This window comes from Poeciliopsis prolifica, unplaced genomic scaffold (assembly GCF_027474105.1).
Source record: "Poeciliopsis prolifica strain line A6 unplaced genomic scaffold, Auburn_PproV2 SCAFFOLD039, whole genome shotgun sequence".
In the NCBI taxonomy this organism is placed as follows: domain Eukaryota; kingdom Metazoa; phylum Chordata; class Actinopteri; order Cyprinodontiformes; family Poeciliidae; genus Poeciliopsis; species Poeciliopsis prolifica.
In genome coordinates this window covers 258022-270073 of record NW_026562414.1, presented here as the reverse complement: position 1 = coordinate 270073, position 12052 = coordinate 258022, and the positions used below count along the sequence as shown (strand labels likewise).

At 39.1% G+C, this 12052-nt stretch overlaps 1 protein-coding gene across 3 annotated transcripts in view; it reads left to right on the top strand.

Annotated features, from left to right (window-relative positions):
• Positions 1-12052, top strand: part of LOC129375259 (glutamate receptor ionotropic, kainate 2-like) — an 82787-nt gene that overhangs the window by 60994 nt on the left and 9741 nt on the right. For all 3 annotated transcript variants that reach the window (XR_008607614.1, XM_055054217.1, XM_055054216.1), the window contains exons 12-15: positions 4361-4479; positions 6838-7055; positions 7942-8167; positions 11500-11750. Coding sequence is in view for 2 of the 3 variants with exons in the window: in XM_055054217.1 (XP_054910192.1) it covers positions 4361-4479; positions 6838-7055; positions 7942-8167; positions 11500-11750 (814 nt within the window). In the remaining variant the exon portion in view is untranslated. The remainder of the gene's footprint in view (positions 1-4360; positions 4480-6837; positions 7056-7941; positions 8168-11499; positions 11751-12052) is intronic.

Below are 12052 nucleotides of genomic sequence, written 5' to 3'. Positions count from 1 at the left end.
CACAAAAGAGGAAAGCAGCAACTGTCACCTAAGTTAGTTCAGAATATGCAAATTTCGAGCATTTGTTTCTGCAGTTGGTCAGGGTAAGTAATTACCATAAAATTACTGTAAAATGTATTCTGGTTCAAATAAAACAAACCCTCTGTAGTTTTATGAAATCACCACCTACTTTTTCTCTGCTTATACTATGCGTTATGTTCATTGCATACCACATCTGTCATGCAAATGCACCTGGTTATTTCTACCAACCTATAAATATGCAGTCAAATCTGAAATACAGTGTTCTCTACAGTTCGCTGAGTTGGTTTTCTCATAATTGTAGTATTGATTGCACAGCCGCCAGATTGATTAAACAATCCCCCCAAAAGCAGGGTATATTATTTTCTTTAATCCCCTGCAAATAGAGTGAGTGGAGTGAGCTTATGAAGTCCCAGTTTTGCACAATAAAACACTAAACACCTCAATCTCACTGGGGATTTGTGTCTTTGACTCAATTTACTCACACATTTTTCTTCACTAAGTAAGCTATCTCATTTCAAAGCTGAAGAATAAAAAAAGAAAGGAAAAAAAAACCCACATTTCACTCAGTGGTTTCTTCCAGCTCTGTTTGCAGCTGAATTGATCTGTGCTATTATTTACAAAATAAATAACGTTCTCTCAGATCACAAAATTGGCAAGACAAAACATGACCTCCTCTCCTAAAGACTGGATGTTTGAAAACGTTTTATTACATGTTTGCGCAATTCACTGTTTTTTGCAGCTTTTTTTTAAAGCACTTTTCAGACGTCTTTGCTGCAAGCTTCAGGTGCCTGCAGTTTCTAAGACCCCACCAAGACAACATTTACACTTGGCGCGAGGTGGGAAAGACAACAAATCTATAAGCCCAGTGCGAGAAATTGAATCCAACAGGAAGGTAATGGAGGGAGCGTGTTTTGTGCTAATATTGTTAGGACAGGTGAAAAGAAAAGGGAAAAATAAGACGGGGGACAGTTCTCTTAAGATTCAGCTTGCAATTCAACATGTCCCATGAGCTGATGCTGAGGAGGTGACCTTACGTCTGCCTGTACCACATCCACCCCCCCACCCACTCTACACCCCTCCGACCCCCCGCCTTCTGATTGGTGTGCACGATGTTGCTCTGCAGGAATACAGACCAGGCAAAGGTCTTACAGAGCCCCCATCGCACGTTCAGAATACACATGTAGACACTGACAGACACAAACACAATCCAATCAAGTGTGCATTTTATAGATCTACACCCCACAGACAAGCCTTCTGCATTCATCTTCCATGGCCCTCGGTCTGCCTCAGGCTGCAGCTTCACATTATAAGTAATAACTGTGAAGATCCACATAACTGTTTGACTGGGAGATGGATGTGACGGCGTCGACGCGAATACGCAGGCGCTTCTGCAGAACCTGCACAGCTATAAAGGTTCTTGCAGCAACAGGAATGAGTCAGTGAACACAAGAAGAAGAAAGAGAAGGAAAACAGCATGTGCAAGCAAACAAATTGAAACCCACTTAGCCGCACAAGGCCATTGTGTCATTACTGTTGCCTGTGGTTCCAAGGAGACGGAGCTCATTGACATTCCAGTAAATCAGGCATCCTGATGGTGTTGACAGGAAGAATTATAGTGTGTCATCACCGCCATGTCCACACAAATGATTCTCAAGGGGACAGAAATGCAAAAAGCTGCCAAGGAAGGGCAACATCTCAGAAATGTTGCTGCCTTCTAAATGCATCTAAAATCGGATAGTTAATAAGCCAACCATGATTAAAGAAAAGCTTCAAGTGATATCTAATGACATGTCTGTATTTACATCCACAGTTATCACGCAATAGCCTTTCACTTTGTTTCGTCACAGATTTCCAGATTTGGGATTTGTTTGTCAGATATACAATGCAACAAACAACCTGCAGCGACATGTTTGGATGAATAAAGTCTTTGAGAGTTAAAAAAAAAAAAAGGGTTAGAAAAATGGAAATTCAATAAGACTGAAACATTTCACCAGGTTACATAAACATTATTGATTTATGGGGGTACTTTCCTCTAAAGGGACAAGTAAAAGCAAACCATGCCAGCATTATGCTCTCAAAGCATCAAGCATTCAAGTCCCCTTTCCCTCCTCCCAGTGAAAGATGACTCACCGGGAATAATCACTTTTTCTTCCCTCTACATCTCTGCAGACCATCACCTGTGTTTTTTTGCACCAGTGAAGTCTTAAATGTGCACTCATCTGTGTAATGAGAGGTTTATGCACTGCAACCTCTCCATAATATCCCTCACTTTGTAATTGTGAACAGACTGTTCTTGCTGACACAGTCCGGTCACGTCCTGCATTGACATTTTGATTCACCTGAGGAAGTGTTACACACTGCTTTCCTTAAATATCAAACTAATGCACAAGCACTGCGGCCCTCGTTCGGCGTTTTAAAAAAACTTATGCGTACCCATTGATCCTTTTTACATTTTGATATGTTTATAAAATTCTGTATGTTTTGTAGGAATTCATTTTTTAAATAAATCAATAGAGAGTAACATACAATGGGACAATGGGGAAGTGAAAGAAAAATTTGACACGTTTTTCAAAACAATTTGTGAATAAAAATCTGGAAGGTTTGACAGCCATTCATATTGAGCCTTCCTTTGTCAGCCACTGTTTACTTCAATTACAGTTCCATGTTTGCACATCTACAGACTAAATTTCAGTGCATTCTTCTTTGTAAAATACCTTAAACTTAGTCAAACTCAGTAGAGGACATCTGCAAATATTGATATTCAAGTCGAGCCAAAGATCCCTGATTTTCATCTTGAAGTTTACTGGGTCATTCTCTAGGTCATATGAATGATTATGCTTTGATTTTACTACTTTATAGAAGCTCTGGCTGAGTTCAGAGTCGCTTTCCTTTTGGATGATGAATTTCGTCCCCAATCCTAAGACTCTTTCCATCCTCTTACAGTTTTTTTTTTTTTTTAAGATTACCCTGAATTTTGCTCCATCACTATTCCCATCAACACAGAACAGCTTAGTTGTCTCTGATGACAGAAAAGTATTCCTACAACAAAAACACCGTTGTTCACTGAGAGGGTAGCGCGTCTAAGTCTGATGTGGACTTTTTATTTCCAATACAAAAAGCATTACGTTCCACTTCCACTATATGTTGTTTTATGTTGGCCGGTCACACATATCTCTATTCAATAAACTGTCGCAAAGTCTGTAATTTCACAACAAAATGCAAAATACTTCTAGCACTTTCCATATATGTACATACATAGAAAGAGAATCCATATCACCGCTCTTAATCTTATTCTGTCACACTTTTATATATGCAAGATTTAGTAAAAGCCCGTTTTGAGTTAAATCTGCTTGATATGGCATTCTGTCATTAAATATCTTCGCCCAGATAAGCCGTCCAAACAATCCAAGCAATGTGTCTTTCCTTCTGCATCTCTAAAAGTCACAGCTGACAAATTGGCATCACTTTTCTAAACAGTCTAAGCCTTTAAGACATGGCCACAGGCTTATTAGCATGCACTAAGTTGCAGAAAAAGCTCCTCAACAGCATTACCTGACGGACCCCTTGACTCTGCATAAGCAATGTTCTCTCTATCAACCACTTCAGCACAAACTCAATCAGTTCCCCATGCTTAACACTAACCCAATCACCTTGTGCTAATGCCATGCCACTTTTGGTTAGGATAATAAATGGGAAATGTCCACAAGTGACCCTGAGACACCAACAATCTGCCAAGACAGGCAGCAGATGAATGGGGGTAAAAGGGGGAGGTTCATAGGGGAAGTAAAACCCTGGGGGGTAAAGAGAGGGGAAAAAAAACAGTTGATTGTTAGAATGAAAAGGGAATGAGAGCATCAAGGGTTGGTGAAAGCAGTAGGGTGGGGGGCTGAGAGAATAAGAAAAAGCTGCTTGGAAGAACACAAGATCTCTGTTGTGAGAAGAAGAAAGAAAGAGAGGAACACATTGTATCTGCAGAAAAACGGTGACTGCAGCTGCTGAGGAAACATTTAAATGCTCCGGAGTAAGCTTAACGGTGATGATGGCCAATATCATCATGCGCTGGGACATTATCATCAGTGACAGTGTTATTTCAGCATATTGATCTGTTCCACAAGAATCCGATGGCATTTAATTATGCCGATCTGTTGATTTCAATGAAAACATGAATGATTTTCTTTCCTTTGTGCAGGAACACTGTTTTCTAAGATATATAAAAAAACATTTGTAATTCCTTTATTGCAGCTGCTTCAAAATATTTTTTCATTGATTTGCATCAGGGAATTCAGTGTTCTGTGCTCGTTATACTGACTTGTGTGTCTTTCTGCTCTTTCTCCTGTAGGTTTAGCCCTTATGAGTGGTACAACCCGCATCCATGCAACCCAGACTCCGATGTAGTGGAAAACAATTTCACACTGCTCAATAGTTTCTGGTTTGGAGTTGGGGCTCTCATGCAGCAAGGTATTTGCCTCAGCCTGTGGCAACAGTTGTTCTGGGGAGCTGAAGCTCTCTGCACCCCACTGTCCTTGAGGGCTGGATGCTTTGAAAGGCCACTCGCAAAAGAAAGAGACGTCAAAGGATACTTGGCAGCTTTTTGTAAACACAGACAAAAACAAAAAATGTTAAATATTGTCACAAAATACCAATAAACTTTTGATATTTTACAATTTACACAAAATGGTTGATTGTGGGGCATAAGAAAAGGACAGGTGAACAAATAAAAGTTTCAAACGTGTATTCAATGCTCAATTCAATACTTTGTAGAAAACCACCTTTAACTCGGATCAAACCTTGCACCTTGTCAAGATCGTTTTTTACGTATTCTTTGCAAAATAGCTCAAGCTCAGTCGAACTGTGCTTGGCTCATTAAAAGCCAACTGCTACGTTCAGTTAGCTTTTAATTATTGATGCAGATTCTTTATGGAATTTAGATCTGGCTCAAGTCTTTTGCAGACGCTTAACATACTTACTTCCAGGACAGGAATTTTAGATTTTCCAACACAAGTGATGAAAAGGCCAATTTTAGTCAATCAGAGGAATTTCTTCCACATATTTGATGTTTTCCTTAAAGGTCTTACAACAAACTGCTATTAGAACTTAAGTCCTTATTTCTTTGCCTTTCCTCATAAAGGTCAGATTTGTAGAGGATATTACTACTTAAAGTAGTAATGTCAACAAATTCTTCCACCCCCAGAGCTGTTATGAACCTAATTTGTATTTCACGTGGCCTGTTAGTTTAGGTTGAGTTAGATTTGTAATTTTACCATGCTCTTAACATTTTCAAGTGAAGGACTGAACAGTTCTCATGTTGTAACTGTTGTTACAACATACACCCCTCATACACCCCTCATAGCTGGTGTATTTGTTCTCTTAAACCTTTACAGGACTGCTGTATTAAGAGCAGAGATGAAATCATAAAGAGGTGTACTCTGTTCAGTAATTAAGTGACTTCTGAAGGCTGTTGGGCCTGGATTTAATTTTTGAGGTATTAGAGTAAAGGGGTTATTTTTGTGCATAATTATGTTGTCTACCCATTGTAAACTCTTGAAAAATGCAGCATACTTCAGTGTTTTTTTTTCTTCATGCCTAACTTTAAGACTGTTCAATATGTTGCACACATTCTACCATAACTTTTTTTTTGTCCAAATAGTTTCCAATGCTAGATTTCTTTTGCAGTGTCTGAACAAACAGAACAGTGAAAAAAAAAAAAAAAAACGGCAAGACATATACCGAGCTCTATAAACTCAATATCAGAACATTGCACTAGAGCTATGAAACAATTTTGACATTGTGTTTAGGTGGCAGGTAATGGTTTCTTTACAATAAATTATGAAAGGTAACAGATGTAGAATGATGACACCATCAAATTTAATGTCTGTTCTCAATAAAGTAAAATCCAAAATTAGATATTGTCATTTAGAATCAAGTTAGTAAAACAACTGAAGGCTTGAATCACTTGAAAATATTTTTTTGCCACTTCATTTTCAGAGCAAAAAGAAAAAAAACATTTTTCATCTCAGATCAAAGAGACATTAGAGCACATTTCACACATTCTTAAAAGCTTTTGTTTTTATGTCTCGTATGTACGCTTAATTACTTTACAGAGGCTCTAATGTTACAGTTTCCATCTCTTTCCACCAATCCTTGAAATCCTGGAGCTTAGTTCAATTGCTGCAATTTTTTTTCCTCTTATCTCTAAAGTTTTATTGAATAATTTATGTTGTGTGTTTTGGCCCAGCTCAGAGGAAAACTTAAAACACACCGTTTACGTGACGGCAGCACTAACCTTAATACTTTGGAGATTACAAGCCTGTGATTACATTACTGCCAATATCCAGTCCCCTCTTCTCTTGCCAATGGGCTCTCAGCACCTTGAGCGCAGTGGGGTGTGGAGTCAGGATGTGAGGTTACCTTGGGTGCATGACTCTCTGGCTCTCACTTCTCCACACTGTTCTGAACAATCGATACTGACTATGTTTGATTTGAAATCGTTGATTTATGCAAACACTCTCCTCCCAGCAGACGTATTAGACAGTACTTTCAGCTTTCTCTTGAATTAATTAAAGGATTCGCTTCTAGATAATTTAGCTTGTTTGAAGTGTTTGAAACTGTCTGGTGTTCAGAGGTCCCTTGAGTGATTCACTGTTGAAACCAGTTGCAGATGTACTCGAGCGAGGAAAAAAAAAAAAAACTGAGTTCTGGAAGCAAGTTTAATTGATACAGTCATGTGGTGTTTTTTACATGAGAAAATTAGTACCGTAATAAGACAAACACGTTTTGAAGCATGATACTCATTCCTGCCACTTCCCCTCACCTCAGGCTCAGAGCTCATGCCCAAGGCCCTGTCAACTCGAATAGTCGGAGGCATCTGGTGGTTTTTTACCCTCATCATCATTTCGTCATACACAGCCAACTTAGCGGCTTTCCTCACTGTGGAGAGAATGGAGTCGCCGATAGACTCTGCCGATGACCTGGCTAAGCAAACGAAAATCTTGTACGGACTGGTTGAGGACGGTGCCACCATGACATTCTTCAAGGTACTTTTCTTCAGTGGTATTGTGACTTCACTGTTTTAGTCAAAACAGGGTGGAAAGGCTGTGGTACTTTTGCCTCTTACACCAATTTTTGGCTTTGTTTATTTGTTCTAACCTTTGCTCTTATTAAATGTATCCAAACTTTGTTAGTTGTTCAGTACCAACAGTATGTGCCATTCATAGAAGCTTTGTTAATGTCTTGTAGCTGTCAAGAAAATTGACCATTTTAGTTTTCTGTAGTTTTCTATGATGGTGTGATGTCATTCCCATATTCTTGATTCAACTCTCACAGTAAATGCAGCAATTCTGCAGCATTGCTAAACAGTAGAAGCTTGTGGAAAATATTATATTTATGACCCTTTCTTGGTCTTGATGCAGAAAATCATAAAAAAAATTACAGACATAAAGGTTTTAAAACATAAAGCATCTACGTTTGTATTCTATGATGTGTTTTGCTTAAAGTTAAAGTGCTCGAGAAATAAACTTTTTAATAATATGGTGATTAATTGCATCTGACTGACAGCTAACATGTTGCATTGATATTCAGTCATATAAGCAGCACTGCGTTTAATTAACACAGCACCATATGGAAATAATTGGCGTCAATCAAAAATAAAAGCCTGACTATTAACTGGATGTGTGATACAACCGTACATAATATTAAACACGGTGACAATTACTACCAATCATACTTATTTTCTAACTTTTAAATACACGACACCAGAAATGCTGTTTTGTCTCATAAAAGAGTTAATGAAAAATGTCCTTTTTTCTCAAAAAAATACTTATAATATTTAGAATAATGTTTCTGATCTGTCTTAAAACACATCTCGAGATCAGAATGTGATGGCCTGCTCTCTTTTCTCTTTTTTTGTTTTTTTGTTTGCAGAAGACAAAGATCTCTACGTATGATAAGATGTGGGAGTTCATGAACAGCAGGAGGCAGTCTGTGATGGTGAAGAGTGTGGAGGAGGGCATCCAACGTGTTTTGACCTCTGATTACGCTTTCCTTATGGAGTCCACCACTATTGAGTTTGTCACCCAACGCAACTGCAACCTCACACAGATTGGAGGCCTCATAGACTCCAAGGCGTATGGAGTAGGAACACCTATGGGTAAGTCACCTGAAATCTTACATCCCGTTTCTTTTGACCTTTTTTTTTTTTTTTCAAAGTAGAGAATGATTGTGAAGTGGAAGGAGATGGAACACAGATTTTAAATATGGCACGTCCTGTGTTTTCATCCAATACACTGGAGATGTCGAGAGGAAAATAATTGCTGAAAAATATGTTACTTGAGCTACGATTCAGTCCTGGCAGCGGCAAAGTTCATCTATCAAAACCCAGCTTTTATTTTGGTATTCCACTTTTGATTAAATTGCTACTTCGGTAGCTAAATATTTAGCTTGCCTGCTCACTATTTAACTTGCTTGCTAGATATTTAGTTAGCAAGATAAATATTAAGCTCAGAACTAAATATTTAGTTTGGAAAGTAAATATGTAGTTTTAGCTTGGACTTCAACATTTAGTTGGGAACTTCCTAACTAACTAAATATCTAATATGAAGGCTAAATATTTAGTTTGTAAATGTATTTATTATTCATTTTAGTTAACTGAATATTTAATTTGGAACTCTGACATAAATGTACGCATAACATGGTGAAAATATGAACACCCACATTTTTTTCCTCTATACAGGCCGAATAAGGCAAATTATTGTTCTTATTTCTTTTACTGTGTAACTTTACAAACGACTCCCCATAACAAACTTCCTTCCTGAATTGTGACTGATCCTGAGCTACTTTTATTTTTTTCTTTTTAAATAGCAAAACTCCCAAGCTTTGGATGTGCAAATGTAGTACAAACATACATCTAAGGACTGTAGCAAAAGCTTTGTCATTTCCTTCTACTTCCCAAGGTTGCATTTAAGAAGAAAATTAAAATGAGTATTTCACTTGCTGGTTTGAGCCAGTTTGTGTCCTGGAATAAAATAGGGGAAGTCCATATTTCAAAATATACTTTTTGTTACCAGAGAACTAGAGCACAGTAGCACACACATTAAAGCCGTAACATCCCGAGAATGCTGGCCAGAAGTTGTAAATTCATCCAGGACCAGCATCACAGAGGTTAAAGTGGTCACGACAAGGCCACAGAGAACACTTTTACCAGCTGCAATAGAGGCGCCTATAATCAGCGATACGAAAGCCATCAAACCAGAGAGAATCATTCGTGGCTGGTCACATCTGGGCCTGACTTATGTCTTTGAGCCTAGGCCAGTTATGAATCTGCAGGGATGCAGTGATCGCCGTGGTGATGGGAAAGCTAAAGAGATGCAATGAAATATATCCACATTGTGGCTGTGTAAGAGCAGAAATATTTACAGTGATGCCCTTGAGATAGACATACTGAACCAGAAGATGGATTCACTCGTCTTTTTTTCATGTGGCAATGCATTGTAGGGATACAATCAAATCGTTCTACAATGCATAAAAGTTAATAATCAAAAGGTTCAATCTCAAAGCAATTACTGACCACTAACACATTTCTGCTTCTTACTCTGCTATTCATTGCTCAATAGGCAAATTACAGCCATCAGAATGTTTCCTCAGTGGTTGTGAGATAGTTAATTTCTTTATTTGTTCAACTGAAGTCATTTCCTCCTTTTCTTTTTTTGAACCGTGCCTTTGTCCTTGTTTCTTTCCTCCACAATCTATGAAAACCTCAGCTGTTACATCAACTTAAAAGCTCTTGCAGCTTTAATACAAAAGCAGCGCCCGTATTACATCTTAACCTTTTGCTGCTTCTCAAGTCTTTCAAACCTCTTTTTTTTTTTTTCTCCCCCAAAAAACAGAAATGCGTCATCTTCTGCGCTATCGACTTAAACTGTGATCCTATTAATGCTTGAGGCCAGACAGTGGTAAGAATGATGGATGTCCTCGGGTGTTGAATATCTGTTAGGTAGCTGTGTATGCGCAGAGTGTCGGGAACAACGCTTTTCCATTTGCCCAGATCCCGCTCTTCATATCCCCCTCTCCAAGGACCCATCCTATTAGCATTTATCCAAGGCCTGCTTTGTTAGGCCATCATTAATCATTTGAAATATGAGAGGAGCCAGAACCTGGGGACTCGGAGACTCGATGGATCTCTCATCTTTAAATGAAGTGGAGAAATGCTTCTCACATGCAAGCTCCCATGCATATACACGAATGTGTTTTGAGACCTGTGCTTGCTCCAGAGTGCGGAATGCATACAAGTGAGGCTAAGCATCTGAGGGGAAAAAAAAAAAAAAAAGATCATAAATTTGCTGCAAAAAAAACTTTAGTGGTACAAAGTGTTATATTCAGTTTTGTTCCAACACTTTCTTGTCAGTGTAAACACAGAGACTGAAGATGAAAGGATGATGGATGATGATGGATAAATGATAGATGAGACAGCGGGGGAATTAGTAAAAAGGAGCTGACAGGCTAAACTGTAGCAGGGTGACAAACAAAGTGATGCTACCAGCTACCTGGAGCCATATTTTATTAATTTCCCTTGAGTTTCACACAGAACGTTTTCATGTTTTTAAAAATAATGTATTATTTATTTATTTTAAAAAAAAAGCCACATTTGTTTTTAGTCACGGCTTGTAATCCGCGGAGCCGAGTGTCTAAAATGGAGATGTAAAACCATGCTTCATTATGCATGAGATTGTAATCACAAAAATAGACTAATAAGCTTTGAGAGCTGTAAACGGGAAGCGTGAGAGCTCAGCCTAAGTGTTAATTTTTATTTTTGGTCGGGTTAAGAGAGGGTGTGTGCTCTATAGCTCTGCTGTGGATGGGAGAGGACCGCGACTCAGCTGCTGTGTGACAATTGCTCCAGCTTTGATCATGCTAGCACCCACAGAGCCTCAATGTCACTAAAGTCTGGCTCTCTCCCACTTTCCGTGGATTTGGGCCCCATCTCTTGACAAGCACAAAAAAAAAAAAAAAAAAAACAGCAATGGTGGACCTTTTATCTCCAGTACCCACATATAATCCCAAACACATACGGAACCGTGTGATGTTTGCCCCACAGGGTTCCTCTTTCTCTCTCTTTTTTTTTTAGACGCTATTTCTGTTGCATGAAAGTGTCTGTGAACAGCAGCTAATTTGTCAAAATCGACAGCGGTTCTGCTGCACAAAAAGCCAAATTATTGTTGCCAGCTCCCTGCACGTTATAATCCTCACGCTGCAGAGATGAGTGAGAATTTTGGAATCACTCTGTGAAAATACGGATTAGCGGGATTTGAAGAAGGACTTACAAAAAAAAAAAAAAAAAACTCCCTTTAAGAAGCCAACAATAACATGACAGGTTTTTATGATCACAAGTCTCAATGTGTTTCACACACCCACAAACAAAAGAGGGACTGTACCAGACTCTTAAACATGTTCACCAGGCTCATATTGTGCCGTTTGTATCCACAGGCTCTCCATACAGAGACAAGATCACAATAGCTATTCTTCAGCTCCAAGAGGAAGGGAAGCTGCACATGATGAAGGAGAAGTGGTGGAGGGGCAACGGCTGTCCAGAGGAGGAGAGCAAAGAGGCGAGCGCTCTTGGAGTGCAGAACATCGGGGGGATCTTCATCGTGCTGGCCGCAGGGCTGGTGCTTTCTGTGTTTGTTGCCGTGGGGGAGGTCCTTTACAAGTCCAAGCAGAACGCCCAACTGGAAAAGGTACAGCGGACATTTTTGTCACGATTATAGGAATCGGCCTCAGTGACAGCTAACTGTAAACGATTGAAGGGTCGTTGGTCAAAGATGCGTTTGTGTTTCGCATCGTAATAGACGATCATAACTGACAAAAGTGATCACGATGTGCACTGAGATGAGGGACATGTACACGTTTCCAAAAGAAATAAATAAAACTGGGGCAGGTGCTCAGTTGAAGAATGAGGATTTTGAATGAACAAAAAGGCTCACACACTGCAGGCGCCCATTCTTGCTTCATTTATTGCACCGTTTCATAGCACAGAGTT